General features: G+C 40.9%; 1 protein-coding gene across 3 annotated transcripts in view; it reads right to left on the bottom strand.

Moving 5' to 3' along the window:
* The window catches only part of macrod1 (mono-ADP ribosylhydrolase 1), a 111,824-nt gene extending 96,499 nt beyond the window's left edge, over window positions 1-15,325 (bottom strand). For all 3 annotated transcript variants that reach the window (XM_061048278.1, XM_061048279.1, XM_061048280.1), the window contains exons 1-3: window positions 14,863-15,325; window positions 13,156-13,254; window positions 12,041-12,148 (exon numbers count right to left, since the gene is read on the bottom strand). In XM_061048278.1, the coding sequence (XP_060904261.1) occupies window positions 12,041-12,148; window positions 13,156-13,254; window positions 14,863-15,286 (631 nt within the window). In that variant the 5' untranslated portion in view covers window positions 15,287-15,325. The remainder of the gene's footprint in view (window positions 1-12,040; window positions 12,149-13,155; window positions 13,255-14,862) is intronic.
* Between the last annotated feature and the right edge of the window lie 556 nt (window positions 15,326-15,881).

Raw genomic sequence — 15,881 nt, forward strand, 5'->3', positions numbered from 1 at the left:
AGAGGTCTTGATCCTGGCTTATCATTTGGAGCAGATGTGAACACTGAGGATGTGGCTCCACAGCTCTTTGTAGTTTATTTTAAGCCAACTGAACCCTACATTTCTCAAAGAAAAAAGGTGAAATTCCCCGTACGCCTCACTTGAGCCTTAGATTCTTTACTTTTATCACAGATGGATCAAAACAGCTAAAACTAAAGTCCCGACACAGCCCCTTCAGAAGATCCTCTTCCGGCCTTCGAGGAGTCACAAAGCCGCACAACAAAAAACGGACACATCTGAATGCGGCACTCACCCCGATGACAGATGGACTCTGATGGGCCAAGTGCTGATGATCAAGCTGACTCCTTTTCTCTTTTACTCCCTCACTCCATCTCTTTCCATCTCCCACATCGGCCCAATCAGGCTAATGAGGCTCGCACTTCCTCCATCCCTTCCTGCTCGCTAAAGTGCCGATTGATCGGAGGGGTGGTAGAGCTTTTAACAAGGGAGGGGTGGGAGAGAAATAATTAGCACGAATGAGCTCTTTTGCTAACTCTGTCAGTTTGGCTTTTTTCATTTTACGTTTATTTACTGACCGGGACGACATTAGGGATTAACTCTCCGAGGGTACGTCTACTTCTCAATGTCATGGTGTAAATCAATCTGAAGCTGTAAACTGAGGACTGTTTGTCTTTAATGCCGATGTCTCACTTCTCTCAGGTCACAGCACCATCATTTAGGAGGTATCGAAAAAGCATGACGGCTGGGAGAAGACAAACTCGGGAGATTCACCATTAAAACTACGAAGCTTTTCCTCCAACTTCCCAACCAAATTGAGACACAAACTCGACATCAGGGCATCCCACGGAAACTCAAGGCAGTGAACCTTGAATGCTCAGAATCTTTCAGAGCACAGAGAGCGTTAATGTCTCTGCCCAAATGACCAGTAAAAGTGCCCATTCTGACAGTTGTGCCATAATTAACTTGGACAGATCTGGACTGGAGAAACTGGAGCAGCAGCACTGTCTGAATTCATGCTGCAGCCAATTCACGCAGCCGCCGCAGCCTCCAAACATCGCCCGCGGCAAAGACACAGATACGAGAGGACAGAGTGGACATAACAACAAGACCTCAGCCGTGATGGAAAGTACGAGACACAAGCGTCGAAGTTAGATCAAGACGAGGGTCAGCAGTGTGCTCGTTAACAAACCTCAAAAAAGAGGAGAAGCTAGAAAAAAAGAGAGCAGAAATCTAAACAGGCCAACATGAAATAAAAAAAGTCAGAGCAGTCTAAAAGCTACTTTTAAAGTGAATTTGAGGCTCATGGGCCGTGATTCTTCAGCGAGGCAGCGCTTAGCTCATCTAAAGTCTTAAAGATATGAAATACACCCACAGCCTTTCATTTCATTCACCACCAAAAATGAGCCACATTGGGAGGGCGTGGAAGAGCAATTTCCTATTCATTTGAAGTGTGTTTTAAAATCATGAAGATGAAGTGAAATTCCTCAAAACAAATAAGCAGAGAAATCACTCTGGCTGTAATATCAGCTCAGTACAGAAGCAAGAACACTGTGCAGGGACCATTGTAATTATACAAGAGAGTCTCCTTAGTGACAGGCTGCTCCACAACATTAAATATTCAATTTTGATCACAGCACTGGTTCTATAAAGACACTTTGTTAATACACACTACGTACAGAGACCAAATGCAGTTTTCAATTCACTCCTGAATCGTTTCATCTAAGAATATTTATGGTTGAGAAAGCTTTCTTAACACATTAAATACAATCCATTTAGAGGTCCCTGAAATGCTTTTGTCACTGCTGTCTGTGGTTAGGACTCTCAAGATGACACCCAGTGGATCTGTACTTAGAACTGTTTCCATTTTAAGGCTCTTAGATGCTTTTAAAGGTTGGGCTGATTTTAATCCATGGCCATTATTTCCATAGTTTCACTTTATTTTGAATTAACTCATCATGTACAAAACTTTTCAGAAGAGATGGCAAACATGTTCTTGTTCCAGGTTGGAAAGTGTGAAGTTTCCTCGCTCTGACACCATGGGAGTAAATATCTATGGGTTTGGATAAAATGAGACACATGACATGTCTCTAGTTGTTAGCGTGATTGCAGTTTCCTCGCTATTCAGCAGTGGTCGTTATCTCTTACCATATATGCTCCAATCACCGGATTCTTGCCCGCCCCTCACTGCCCTCATCAGCTCACTCTGAATAAAGGTCACTCAGAATTTATTGCTTACGTTTTCCAGCCATCCTATTCCCCTTCCTTCTTGTTGATACTATTTCCTTTTTTTATGGATGCTTTTAGTCCTCCCTGGCCAATTACGCTGCTTGTTTTTCCTTTTATGAGTGACCACCAGTAATCAGAACTAAGTACGTTTACTTAAAAACTGAGTCTGAGTGCAGTGAGGCCGCTGCAATTGACTTGTATATCTGTACTGTAGGTGATATTGGTTTCTAAATTTCACAACATTTTTGAAACACATTTTGACTCAATGTGAACGCTGGAGCCAGTGGGTCAAACATAAGAATGATGAATTCATAAAACATTCTACATAGAAATAGATTAAACACAAAACATTTTATATCAAGTGGTACAATGAAGCTTTTCAGCATTCAACAAATGCATTAGCATTCAACTAACGTTCTTTCAGCCATGTTGAACAGAACCTGCTGAACTTCTGAGGATAGGTGTTTTGTCTCCAGTTTTTTTTACTTTGTTATTGCTATATCCAGTCATCTGAAATATTTTTTACCAGCACTGCTGTTTTTCATTCATACTCGTTGTTTCAACCGGCCTGCCTGTCGCTTGGTAATGGAGTTCATTGTCAGCGTGGCCTTGGGCTCTGGGAGAACTGATGATTCTTTCTTTTTTTCTTTTTTTTTTTTTTTTTTTTTCTTAACAAATTGCTGAGATTTAAACAACCAAACAATTTACCAATAAATCCACTGACATTATGAAGTTTAATCAGAGATGAGAATCTCTGAGCGTTGAAGCTTCTCTGTCAGCCAATGAAAATATTGATCATTTGAAGAAGGCCTGATTGCCCCTAATAAACAGAAGCTACATTTATCACTTAAAAAACACAACACGTCTTCACAGCCCAGTAAAATGTTCTTTTTTCCAAAACATGGAAATCTTTTTGTCGTCTTCTGTTCAGTATTCTCTCCGTTTCATCTCTGTGTTAACCTCTGCCTGTGACACAGCTATTATTCAGACTATCGTGACCCTCTAAAAGAAATGGTCCTGGTTTAGTAGCAGATGTTTGATTGTTAAGCGTTCAGTTTTTTATTTATTTGTTGATGTTTTGTCTTGGAAAGATATATAATTACGTGTTAGACTATTGTTATTATCATTACATATTGAAAAACGTATTCATGCTGTAATTTTGATAGAACTGGTTAATGTGTGCATTTATATGGGCAGGTAGGATGGGAAGGGGCAGAGAGGTGAAGTTTTTCATCATGAACAGGAGAGACAGATCACGAGGGGGAAAATTATCTTTGATTGTAAGCAGAAAAATTGTCAAAGCCAAAGAAACTATATTTTTGCCCCGACTTGATATCCAGTCCCCAGCTGTGCCCCGGGGCTGGCTCGACTTTGGATTATTTTTTGTTTTCTTTGTTGTTGTCTTTTTTTCAGTTAATGAGGAAAAATCCTCATTATAAAGCCAGTACGATGGTCTATAGGAGACTCAGTTGAGACAGCGCTGAAGTTCTGACAGCACATCAACTAACACTAAAACTAAACCAGCATCAGCGATGCCAATTTGCCTCTGTTAGTGCTCATGTGTACAGACAGTTGACAGCCTTATTACGAGAATGTGTCCATTGGCCCTGCTTTGACAAAACACAAAGTCAGCGCTGTGGGGATACTGCTAAAGGAACCGGAGCACAGGAGGTTCAGTTACTATAGCAGGGAGAGACGGTGCAGCTCACGAGGGATCTGAAACCTCCTCTGCCTCCAAGGAGCAACACATGAACTGAGGTTACATTTCAAGTAAACAATAAGATACACTTTAAATTCCTTTTATTCACATAAGTAGCAGAGTTGTTTTTCAGTGATTTTCTTTAAAGTATTGAGTATATTTTTAATGGTTTTTTTTTTATCTCTCAGGTATGAGAGGGTCCTCATGGTCCTTTGTTGTAGGTATCAGAAATCTCTAAAATCAATGTCTAAAAAGTAAACTGATTGGTAGATTCAAGTGGAAGATTTGTATTTATTTTTATTTACTTGGGAATATTCTTAAGTGTCAGTTTTTTTAGGCCCGTTTTTGAGCACACGCACATCTAAAATATTTCCCTGCAATGGCATATTTGGTGTGACATTTTGCATCTTGAGATATGAGCCCGTCCTAAGAGGAGCTGACAGGCGCTCTGGGGTACATGTATGGTAACTTCAGCACAGAAGGAGAAACAGAGAAAGTACTGTGGGACTTGAGGGACCCGGAAGGCAAGAGAAGTCTCTGTTGTGGGCTTTCCATCGCCTCCTCTAACCCTCTGTTACTACCAGGGAGGCCGTATGGATCATAACAACACGCCTCTCCTGATTAAACCACTGATAAGTGTCCTGATGACTTTGATGGCAGTCATCAAACGATGAAATGCAGCCTTGGAAAAATTAATTCCTCAGGCAGAAAAAAAAAATACTACAGCTGGCAACAACTTGATTATCCTTTAATAACTGCAACATCATGTACATACTTAAAACAAACAGACTATCAAGAGCTTAAGTACCAGAGACTGTAGCTGATACTGTGACAAAAATCACTTAATCCTCTGCTTGATGCTGGAAAATCCCTTATAAATTGCTTAAGCATGCAAAGATTCCCACTGCATGTCCTCTGTTACTCCAGTCAAATGAGGAGAATTCAGCTCAGGTGAAATCTGAAGAATAATTTTAGCCACTCTGAAGCAATTTACAACAAGTCAGGCCTGACAATCTTCCGTACACGCTCTAGCTGCATGTTGAAAGCAGGGATGTCTGCCAGGCTGATTTTGGCGCTAAGCACAGCTCTAAGCCCCATTGACAAAGACAGCTAAGAATCAGTGAAGCCTTGCAGAAGGAGTGTGGCGCTGTGCCACTGAAGGCTAATGCTATTGTTAGGGGATCTACCTGCAGAGCCAAGGGTCCGCCTGGTTTATCCTCTTAAAATCACCAAACAGGATCAGCCAGCACTTCCCTCTCACCTTTCTCCTCAAGCTGTTCTAGTCAATAGCTGTCTGTCTGTGTGTCTGCTCGTCTGTATGAATCCATTCAGCCACGTCTTCCCAGGTCCCTGTCCCCTCATCCACTCTAACCACACAGCCCCACAACCTGCCCCATTACAGCTATCGGTCATCCCTCAACCATGACTTCCCTGGAATCAATAAAAGATGCTCCTGCGCTGGGTTGAATTTATATAGCGCCCGATGGAAGCATTCAAGCACAACAAACAAGGATATTCAATTATTGATGCATACCCAACGCACCCATCCTCATATAGAGCAATGTACTAATGAAACATTAAGTTGATATTGGGATGTTCCTCATGTAATTCAAGATGATTTGCATATTTAATAGATATTTACCATTTATTTGATTCAGAAGACTCGATCTTCACAATTCACATGTCGGCCTGGTTTATCCAAGCTCCTATTACTATATCAGGCTTTTTAACAGTGCTGCATAGCTGAAGCATTTTGGGGTGAAAAATCAGCTAGTTCAAGTTTGATCAATGTTAAAACATTTTTTTTTTAATATGGCATTCAAAGAGCCAAAAGTGAAACCCTCCATTTGTTTGTTTTGTCCATTCACTCTCTTTCATCTCTGTTTTTGGTCTCCACCATCTCCTGGGAACATTTTTGATTTACATCCCATGCACTTGTTCATTTCTTTAATTTATTGACCTGAATAATAATATTTACATCAGAAACTATTGGCTAATTAATTAATGTATAGAAAGAAATATCCATATATCCATATATATCATATCATTGCTTGAGCCTGGTTCTATCTTGTGAGGATTTTGTTTTCTTCTCTGTTTTACATCATTGTAAACAAAATGTCCTAGTGTTTAAGACAAAACAAGACATTTAAAGATGTCACCTTGGTCCATGGGACACCAGAATGGGTATTATTATTATTTTCTGACATTTTACAGACCAACATTTGTAACAGCCCCCTAATGTTTTGACACTGAAACTGCATGTGAAAAATTGGAGTTGTCTTAGATTCAAGGACAAGACATTTAAATGTCTAAACACATTCAGCAAAGCAGCTGAGGTAGCATCGCTCGACAACTGCGGTGACGGGAACGGCCAACGAAGCAGTCATCAAACATCTGTCAGGCAGTCAAGAAAAACTGTGTCACACTGAAGATTGTTTTTAAGACGGGGAGCCCGAGAGGACAGCATGAAAACGGTGAGGAAAAATGTCCAAGGGCCAAAAATGGCTCTACCTGACAGGAGAGAGCACAAAAATGTGAGTGAAAAACAGTGTGTAGCAATGCCTTGAGAAATTGTTTTTTTGCTTACTTTGTTTTCCACTAATTAACTATATAAATACTCCAATGTAAAAAATAATAAACCCTAATTGCTTGAATATAAGACGACCCTGATTATAGGACGACCCCCCTTTTTTCAAAACTTCTTTTGAGAAAAATACTTTTTGAAGAGCAAATCTATGTTTCATGTGAAAATAATAATGTCTCTGAGTTTACATTTCCACACTCACATGCACCTCTCCTCTCTGAATACACACAGCAACTCATCCCATCTCGCCTTCTTTTTTGTGTGTGCCAACAGAACTGCCCTTTTAAAAAGGGTCACTCATGATTCTGTTGTGCCAAATTCCATTTCCATACATTTAAGTAGAGACTTAACAGCAGACGTCACTCTCTCTCTCTGATTTCAGACACCTGCAAAGCATGTGAGTGCAGGCAAAGAGCTGTTTAACATCATCCACTAGTTTCTCAGTCTCAGGTGGCGATCTCATACTGATAAATGCGGCATTGACAACCATTATCTTTAAATTGACGTCATAACTCCACCTCAGTTTTTGGTTAACTCGACCTACTTTTGAGCCACTTTGTTCCAGTTGATCACCGTGTCTCCCCCTGACACTGCAGCTGTGAGTGACAGCTAGCTTCAGTCATTAGCTGCACAGTCGCTATGGAGGCAAAATGCTTTGTCTATTGTTTAAAAATATATTGGCATATAAAAGACAAGACTGTCCCACTTTTTTTCAGGTGTTTCACAGAAAATCCCTGTCACATATTCAGGCCAATAGGGTGTCAGATTTTTTACAGAGTTTTAATAAAGTCGATGCACTGCCTCACCTGAAATAAACAGCAGCTTCAAGCACGTCAGAAGAATTATTCTAATTAGAGTTCAGGAGAAAAAAATGTCACAGCGCCTTTATTTGGAAGCAAATGTTGCAAAAGGGCCCTCATTTTTTAACACTTGACATTTTATCTTCAGATCGGTGTGTATTTTTGAATACACTAGAGGTGTCTTTCTTTTGTTTTGAACTAACCATGACTGATCTGCACAGCTTAATTGTGTCATTTGAGTCAATTGAGTTTGAGCTGCCTCTGTTCCTAACCTTTGTATCGACCCCACATCCAGTCTTTTATTATTATTCCTGTTAAGTTGAGGCTTTGACAAGCACCTCTACTTAATTCAGTGAGTGGTACAGATTTTGCAAACCTGCCAAGAGTCATGAACAACTAGTTTGTGCTTTTCGTTCCAAGACTTTTCTGAAGAAAAGCTTGTACTAACCAGGTTCCTTTTTAAGAACCTGAGTCAAAGTAATGCACACCGACAGTAAAACAAGGACACGTTTTGTGGAAGGTGAGACATGAAGTGTCGCCGCCCTTCACCTAACTGTGACTTTTTCCCCGACCTGTCTGTCAGCGTACGCCGACACTGCTATCCATCCCTTCATCCGTCCATCTGGGCTTCTTTTCTAAGTTTTCTAATCTGTAAAGAAGTGACAGTACAGTCCAGTCACACTCTCTCTTTCATCCTGTCTGTCACCTGCAGGCTCAGAAAACTATTGGCTTTAATCTTGTATCTCTCAGCTGTTGCCACGGTGAGTGGTTTCCAACACCGACCAACAGCTTTATCTCTGACCTGCAGAGGAAAACCTGGGAGACCCTATCTCTCACACACACACACACACACACACACACACACACACACACACACACACACACACACACACACACACACACACACACACACACACACACACACACACACACACACACACACACACACACACACACACACACACACACACACAATAGAACACCTGCACATGAAACACATGCAAAGGTACACTGATCACACTAGCCTGGCCGCAAACACAACCACACAGCTTTTTGCACCTATTTGTGGCACAAGCAGGTGCAGCTGTACACAGGTGTGCACGAGACATACATGTCTGTAATATAATAAAAACACAAGGGCAAAGGTTGCACACACACACTCCTACAGACTCTCAGCAAGCACAAATTTTGACAAGGACAAGTGGTTCAGCTCTAAAGACTTGAAAAGGAGCAGAATATTCTTTATCACTTGGCTGCCTTAATTTTAGGGACAGTGTTTTATAGTCTAGCCTGAAAGATTTATCAGCTGAATCTGCCGCTGCATCAACTCTCCCACATTGAGCATAGTCCACTGTAAAAAAGGACATTATACAAAAACCCGGTGAATCAAAAAATCCCAAACCTTTTTCATCAAACCTAAATTCTTTAACCTAGAGAAAGGTAAGCTGAAATGAATGTCATTTCATGTCAAACAGGATCAACACTTTGAGCTGAATGAAAGTGCTGGAATGGAAATGAGGGATAGAACTTTTGCGGGGGAAAATGCAGCTCAGTAGAGCTAAGCAAATTTGCATTTAATCAATTTGAAAAAAGGTTTTAATGCAAAGTTAGTTGCCGAGATGTCCTATTCACACACACGCCCTCTTGCACACATACACACCCCTAAAACTCATCACTCCAACGCCATTTCATTGTGCAATCCATCTTAATCAGCTAGCCCATCAGAGACAATATATCCTCCCCTCCATCTCTCTCTCCAGCTCCGGATGGAGTGATTGAGGGGTGTAAAGAGGAGGATGTTTCTGCCTGCCGTCTCCTCCCCCACCACACCCACCCACCCAAAAACCCCCATCCCTCCTCCTCCTCACCAGGACAGCTCTTAAGTGCTTGTGGGTTTTTATGTTTGTAGTGTTTTATAGGAGTGGGCAGGAGCCAGGGGCTGTAAAAGTGTGGATGGAAGGAGGGAGGGGGGAGGAAAAGAGGAGGAGAAGGAGGAGGAGTAGAGAGTTACTGTAAATCCAATCTTTATTGAGAGCGACACGAACGACAAACAGAGGCCGGCCGGCCAGCCTCCCCTGTAACGCCCTGCTTACCTGATCGATCAGAGCTGACGGAGGAAAGGAGGAAGAAATGACTTACTTTCTACCTGTTCATCCTCAGCTCTCCAGTGTTTTTTTATCTGTAAATATGAATGTGTGCTCGTCTCATTATGCAAACATCCATGAGTGTTTTTTGTACGCCTGCAGTCAATTACAAACCACCAGCCAGGCCTGGAAGCCCCCCTCCTAACCTGCCTACCAGTCTGCCAGTGCAGCGTATAATTGGCCACAGTTGGCTTCAATTGAATGTTTTGCTGCTTTAGGGGCTAAATGATTCTTCAAGGCCGTCAGAGCAGCCAGAGAAAAGACACAGCACTCCCTTCCACAAGTCACAAACCACAGGCACTGCTGATTATTTCCTCTTCTGTAATAGGAGAATCATTGTGCCAGCAATCTTCTAAATGAGCATTACCAACTGTCTCTTTTGTAATTGTCCCTGGATGTCTGCTCTTTTGTTTAAACTTCACATCAAGTGCGACTGACATCACTCACAGCCTCTTAGTCAATCAGTTAGTCATCGGCTGGAAAGGTCAGCTGCTTACTCGACAAAATGACCACAGAGACAAGCGGCAGGCCAGCCCATCGGTCACACAGAGAAGGATGAGGAGACTTTGCAGCCCCAAAAAAAAAAAACCCTCTGTGGATACCCCGTACCTGCTTGTTGCCATGGCAATGCAGTCTGAGGCTTCAATACAAGCTTGTGTCCCCTCCCTGCCTCTCTTTTACCTCTCTTTTTTTTTTTCTCCCTCATCCAGACTCTACCCTCCCTTTTTTTTTTTTCGGTCAGCCTGCTGACTTGCTCTCACACACTCCGTCTCTCAGTCATGTTTCCTCTGGCGCTGCTGTGTTTTTCAGCTTCCCCTCGCTCACCTTGCCTCGTCCTCTCTGCTAAATGGCACTTTACTAGCTGTTTCCTCCTGTTAACTCCATGCTACTTTGCATGGTGCGACTCTGTAAAAAGCTCCTATTAAAATACGCAAAGTCGCTTCTACAGACACGGAGTGACACAAATTACAATCACTTTCTAAACACACATATAATTACTTAAACATTTGTAGGCAGATGCATGCACGAATGATTGCCAGCACACGCACACACACACACACACACACACACACACACACACACACACACACACACACACACACACACACACACACACACACACACACACAGGCAGTAATGTTCTAAATGAGAGTCAATGATCAACACATTCACTGGATGCTGGCACGGCGTACACCTGCTGACAGTCAGCTGCCAATGAGCATCTATCATTTTCTGCTAAAGCCTCATCATCAAGCATCATTTAGGCACGCTGGCCTGCCTCTCTCCCCCCTGAAAACCCGTCTGTGCCAAGACTCCGATTCAATTTCCTCCCAATGCCCAAATAGCCTCGTGGGAAAAAGGTCTTCGGTACATGATCGGTCTTTGGGCTCCATCTAATGGTAACTGAGAAAACTCAAATCCTTTTCTGAATATTAAACCAGTCTGTAAGAAGAAAACACTTTTTATAAAGATAATGTGACTGATTACAAATAGTAGGTTTCATTAATACATTACACATTTAATAATATTAACATTGTAGTTCATTTGAAATCACACTTTTCTTGTTATTGAGCTTAGTAATGATGCTTAATATGACACATTAAACTGGTTCATATTATATTGATGTGTGTGTTTAACCCTTGGATAATTACAAATCAGTATCAATTATGTTTCCTTGTAACAATCTGTAATTGTATTATTGTTGAACTGTAAACAAATGAACGTTCTCAACATCGTTTAAATACCATCTTTATCATGGCAAAAAGGTTTTAGGTAAGAACCCACTTTTTTAACTTTGTCAAAATGAACTTTTAGAAATGTCAGATGTTGTGAAGGATGTTTAGCAGCCTTTTTTTTTTTTATATTTACTTATGCTCCCTACATCTGCAGGACAAAATGTGTGTGCTGCGCTGGGTCCATTCACTAAACAAAACACAACCCTTTACGCTAACGTGAAGTGCCTTAACAGTTAAAACAGTCATAAGCTATTGTACGCTTTTTTTACTTTTCTGTCACATTTCTGTCATCACATATCACCAACTCTTACCAGACTACATATAAAAAGTTAGATGCCTTTAAAAAGTCAAATCACTGTAACTACGGTTCATTTGCATCATTTAATTTCAAAGGATTCTGTTTATAATCTGTGTAGTTGAGACTTCACATAAAAGCTAGCTTGGCTTTCAGGTCGCTTTTTTTCTTTCTCTTGAAGTTTACACAGCGACCGTCAGCATTCCTCTTCATTTAAACCCCTTTGTTGTTCTTCTATTGTTGTTTGCTGTGTGTACGAACATGCAGGTAACTATATTTAAGCCTGTTGCTATCCCACCCACACTCTGAGAAAGCCTCATTCCCATTATCACAGCATAAAACCATCCTCACAGCTTCCTCTTTTTGTGCTACGTTTCTGTACACTTCCTTCAGATGGATGCACAAACAGACTCTGCTTTAACACGCAGTGTAGTCATCCATAATCCTTTCTCAGGTTTCCCTGTTTGCCTATATTTATTTTATTGTTCTTAAGTATGCGTCTGTTTTTCTAAATATATAAAATAAAAACAATACACACAAACACAAACACACATACCTGCATTGACAATAGCGTCTATCTCCAGCATGGTGATGTCACCGCTGTAGAGGGAAATCTTCTGGTCCAACATTACATTCCTCTCGTACAATGGTTTCACACTACCACCTGATAATGATGACACACACACACACACACACACACACACATGCACACACACACATGCACGCGCGCGCACACACACACACACACACACACACAGCATTGTTAAGATTAGCTAGTACAGACAAATTTAGCAAACTAACAATATTTAATTATACCTGTTATGGAAGAAGTTTTGAACACTAAAACAAACTATATTACAACTACATGAAACTGCTGTTATGTCCCATTATGGTCTATGGAAAAAAAAGATTGTGTTTTTAGACCCTAGTCTACTGTGAACATAAATCTGAATACATTTAATGTCCATATGATAGAGTTGGGTGCGGGTGCAGAACTAAGAAACAAACTTTCTTTGTTCCTGTTTGAAGGAGAGGTACCTGCACACTTAACTTTAATTGATAAAAGTAAAAATTGACTTAATTTCATCAACAATGTTCCTTTCTTTCGGAAGATATTTTGGCTCAGCTGTGATATTTTTAGTGGTGACAGCAGGAATAAGTTCAGAGTACACTGTCTTTATTACTCATTCCAATAGAGAAAGTCAAACTATTTTCACTATATCCATTCCCCATAACCTTTGAAAATGCAAACAGAAGGAAATATGTTTATTGTTTGCTGTCACATACTGATGGCAGGGCATGTCTACGGGTGAAAATGAGGAGACAGTAAAGCTTTGAAAAATGTTCCAAAAATATAATGCTTCTGATATTTAATATTGGGTTAAAAACATATTCAGAGCTAATCATCTTTTGCATTCTGTTTTAATTTTGCTAATTTTTATGCATAAGAAGCTCATTTGACACTTCAAAAAAAAGCGGCTTCCATATCTTTGTTTATTGCAAAACAAATTATAACGATCCGATTTTTTGGTTTATGATATCAGATGCAATATGGCCAAATATCTGATAGAAGAAGGAGTAGAACGGCTGTCTCTCTATCCCTCTCAGAAAGTCTCAGCACCAGATGAGCTTGACGGAGACTTTGAGTTTGACTGATGCTGGGCGTCTGACCTGCAGCAGGAGTCCACACAGGGATGTCTTCTAGCGGCACAGAGCTAGAAGTCCTGTAGTACTGACGTCTGTCCTTCACAGATAGAGACAGCAAGCACTCTGAGAGAAAGAATGGAAGAACAACAGTAAGTTAGAACTGGATTTGACTTTATCTTTCCATTTACTTTGTGGAAAAGAGAAACATGCCAATTTTGACATGCCAGAAGAAAATCTTCATGAGGAATAGGTCAAAGAGTCCTTGCAGTAGGCCTACAAACATAATAAACCAAAGTTCCTAGATTACACAGATATAACTCTTGGTGGAAGTTTTGTAAAAAAAAAATCCAGATTATTAAGTGACAGATTTATTTTAGATAGAAAAATACTAATTAAGTCAATAACTTTCTAGACTGATTTAATGCTTACTTATAGGTCTGGGCGCTAAAACGATAACGATAAGTATTGCAATATAATTAATTGTCGCAGTATAATTTTTCTCTAATAACAAATGTTTGATAGATTTAAAATCCTACAATTACACCAGAAGACATTTGAGTCTAAAACTGTTAACACCACAAACATTTTCCCACCATTTGAAACAATATCATCCGTTAGAACACAACGAAAGCAAGGAATGACCAAACGTGCCAAACAAGTGTTAGTGACCCTCAGCAAGCACCGGGCAAGTAAGTTACCGCCCACCAGCAAACTGTCATATCAGCGTTTTTCAGCACTGTGCTGATGATACTGAAATGTTCCTTTGTTCAAGCATAGTTTGTCATGTTTTTGACAATAAGGAATGTTTCAACCACAATTAACCATCTGGTTTCTTCAACTTTCACTCAGGAGCAAAATGTAGTCTTTAGGTATGAGAGAAATAATGATTTGACATTTATTGTGATAATTATCGATATCGACTGATTTATCGTGATAAAAGATTTTGTCATATAGTTAAGCCGTAATAATTTTTCAAAAACAATAACACAACAACCACAGCTTCTCAAACTGAATGTGCTCCCTTTCTACTGGTCCTGATCTGTGTGTCATCTAAATAAAAACGTCAAGGCCATTATTGTATTGGCCTATATGATATCCATTTGGACTTATATTGTGTTTTTGGTATTTTTGAATATGTTTATCATGAGTGTGTAGAGCAGGGATGGGCAACTTTGGTCACAGCAAGGGCCACATTCTTTTAACTCTCACTGCCAGAGGGTCAAATTGTAGAATACAAAAACGATTACAGTCAATTTTTTCTCCAATTTAACTTCAACATATATCAGTGATCAAATATTATTATGGACAATATTTCTGGTTTTCATGATTTCATGGCAGATTTTGTCATGTTTTCTTCATGTTCCCAATTAATTGATTTGTAAAAATTGACCTGAGGGCCACGTTGAGGGTTGATGGGGGCCGCATGTGGCCCCCGGGCCGCCAGTTGCCCACCCCTGGTATAAAGTGTGCTTATAGTACTTTGTTGTAAAATGACAAAACAAATTCTTAATATAACTGTTTAAGATGTGTTCTTTGGACTATTTGCTTGGCTGTAATGGTTTTTGCAAGCACTTGCTGCTCTAGTTCTACATCCATCAGCCAGTGACTGACAGCTGGACTGGACACGTGACAGCACATAAGTTTTCTCTTATTGATGAGCAAAACATTGAGCAATTAAGCTGTTGTAATGTGTAATTAAAAATCATCTTGGCCAGTGTTGAACTGCCTCACCCTTGGTCTCCTTCCAGTCTCCTTCAGCAGAGTTTAGGTTAACTTTCTGGGCCATGGCGGTGAGGGTTGTGGTGTGCAGAAACTGGACCAGCGCAGCTGAGCTAACTCCGAGGGCGGCACCGAGGGCGAACTTGCCCAGCCAGCCTCTCCTCCCCCCGGGTGAGGAGGAACAGTTCCCCTGGCTGGACTTCCAAGCTGCTGCTGCTGTCGGGGAAGTAGAAAACCTCCCAGCACGGTGCGGAGCGTTAATATGGCCGCGGACAGGACTAGTTGCTGGCTTCCCTCCCAGCTGGGGGCTTCCAGGAGATAAAATGTGTTTGAACTTGTCGCCGGCTCTCTGGAAGTCAGCACGGACACGACTCAGAGGGCCGCTGGACAGAGGGGCTCTGACATGTGAAAACAGAGTTGACATTTGCAGTGCCATGCCTGAGTGACAGCGAGGGGGGCAAGCGGTTTGTATTACTGCAGCGACACAGAGCAACCGTGAAACAGTTTCGCTTTCGATACTTTCAGAGTGAATCTCAAAAAACACACATTTAGGTTTCATGTGCCATTTTTGTTTTGGACGTTTGCGCGTGGACCGTACCACCTACGAAGGGGGGCCAGGGACTGTTGCAAAACTGCAAACTTAAAGAAGTGTCAATCAACATTAATGTGACGTGAAGTGCTGGTATTTAACTTTGAATTGGCTATCATACGCAATGGTAATGACACGAAGAAGTATCCAGTGTTACCTTGTTTTTAATATCACACTACATGTAAACCCCCCGACTCTAATTAAATGGAAAAGCCGAATCCAACTACTAAGACGTACGCCTCCTTCACGACCGTCGGAAATACTAGTATTACAAGATGACGGCCAATAAAGCAACTCTTTATTTTACAAACTAGTTGTAAAATTAAGTTTCGTTTACATTACGTTGTCTTTGAAATGTAATAAACACGTAACTAGAAACAACCGTAACATCTTTTAGGGCGACGATTGTAAAGTTGTGCGCTAAAAATTACAGCAACATTTC

The sequence above is a fragment of the Labrus mixtus genome, chromosome 10 (assembly GCF_963584025.1).
Source record: "Labrus mixtus chromosome 10, fLabMix1.1, whole genome shotgun sequence".
NCBI classification, from domain to species: domain Eukaryota; kingdom Metazoa; phylum Chordata; class Actinopteri; order Labriformes; family Labridae; genus Labrus; species Labrus mixtus.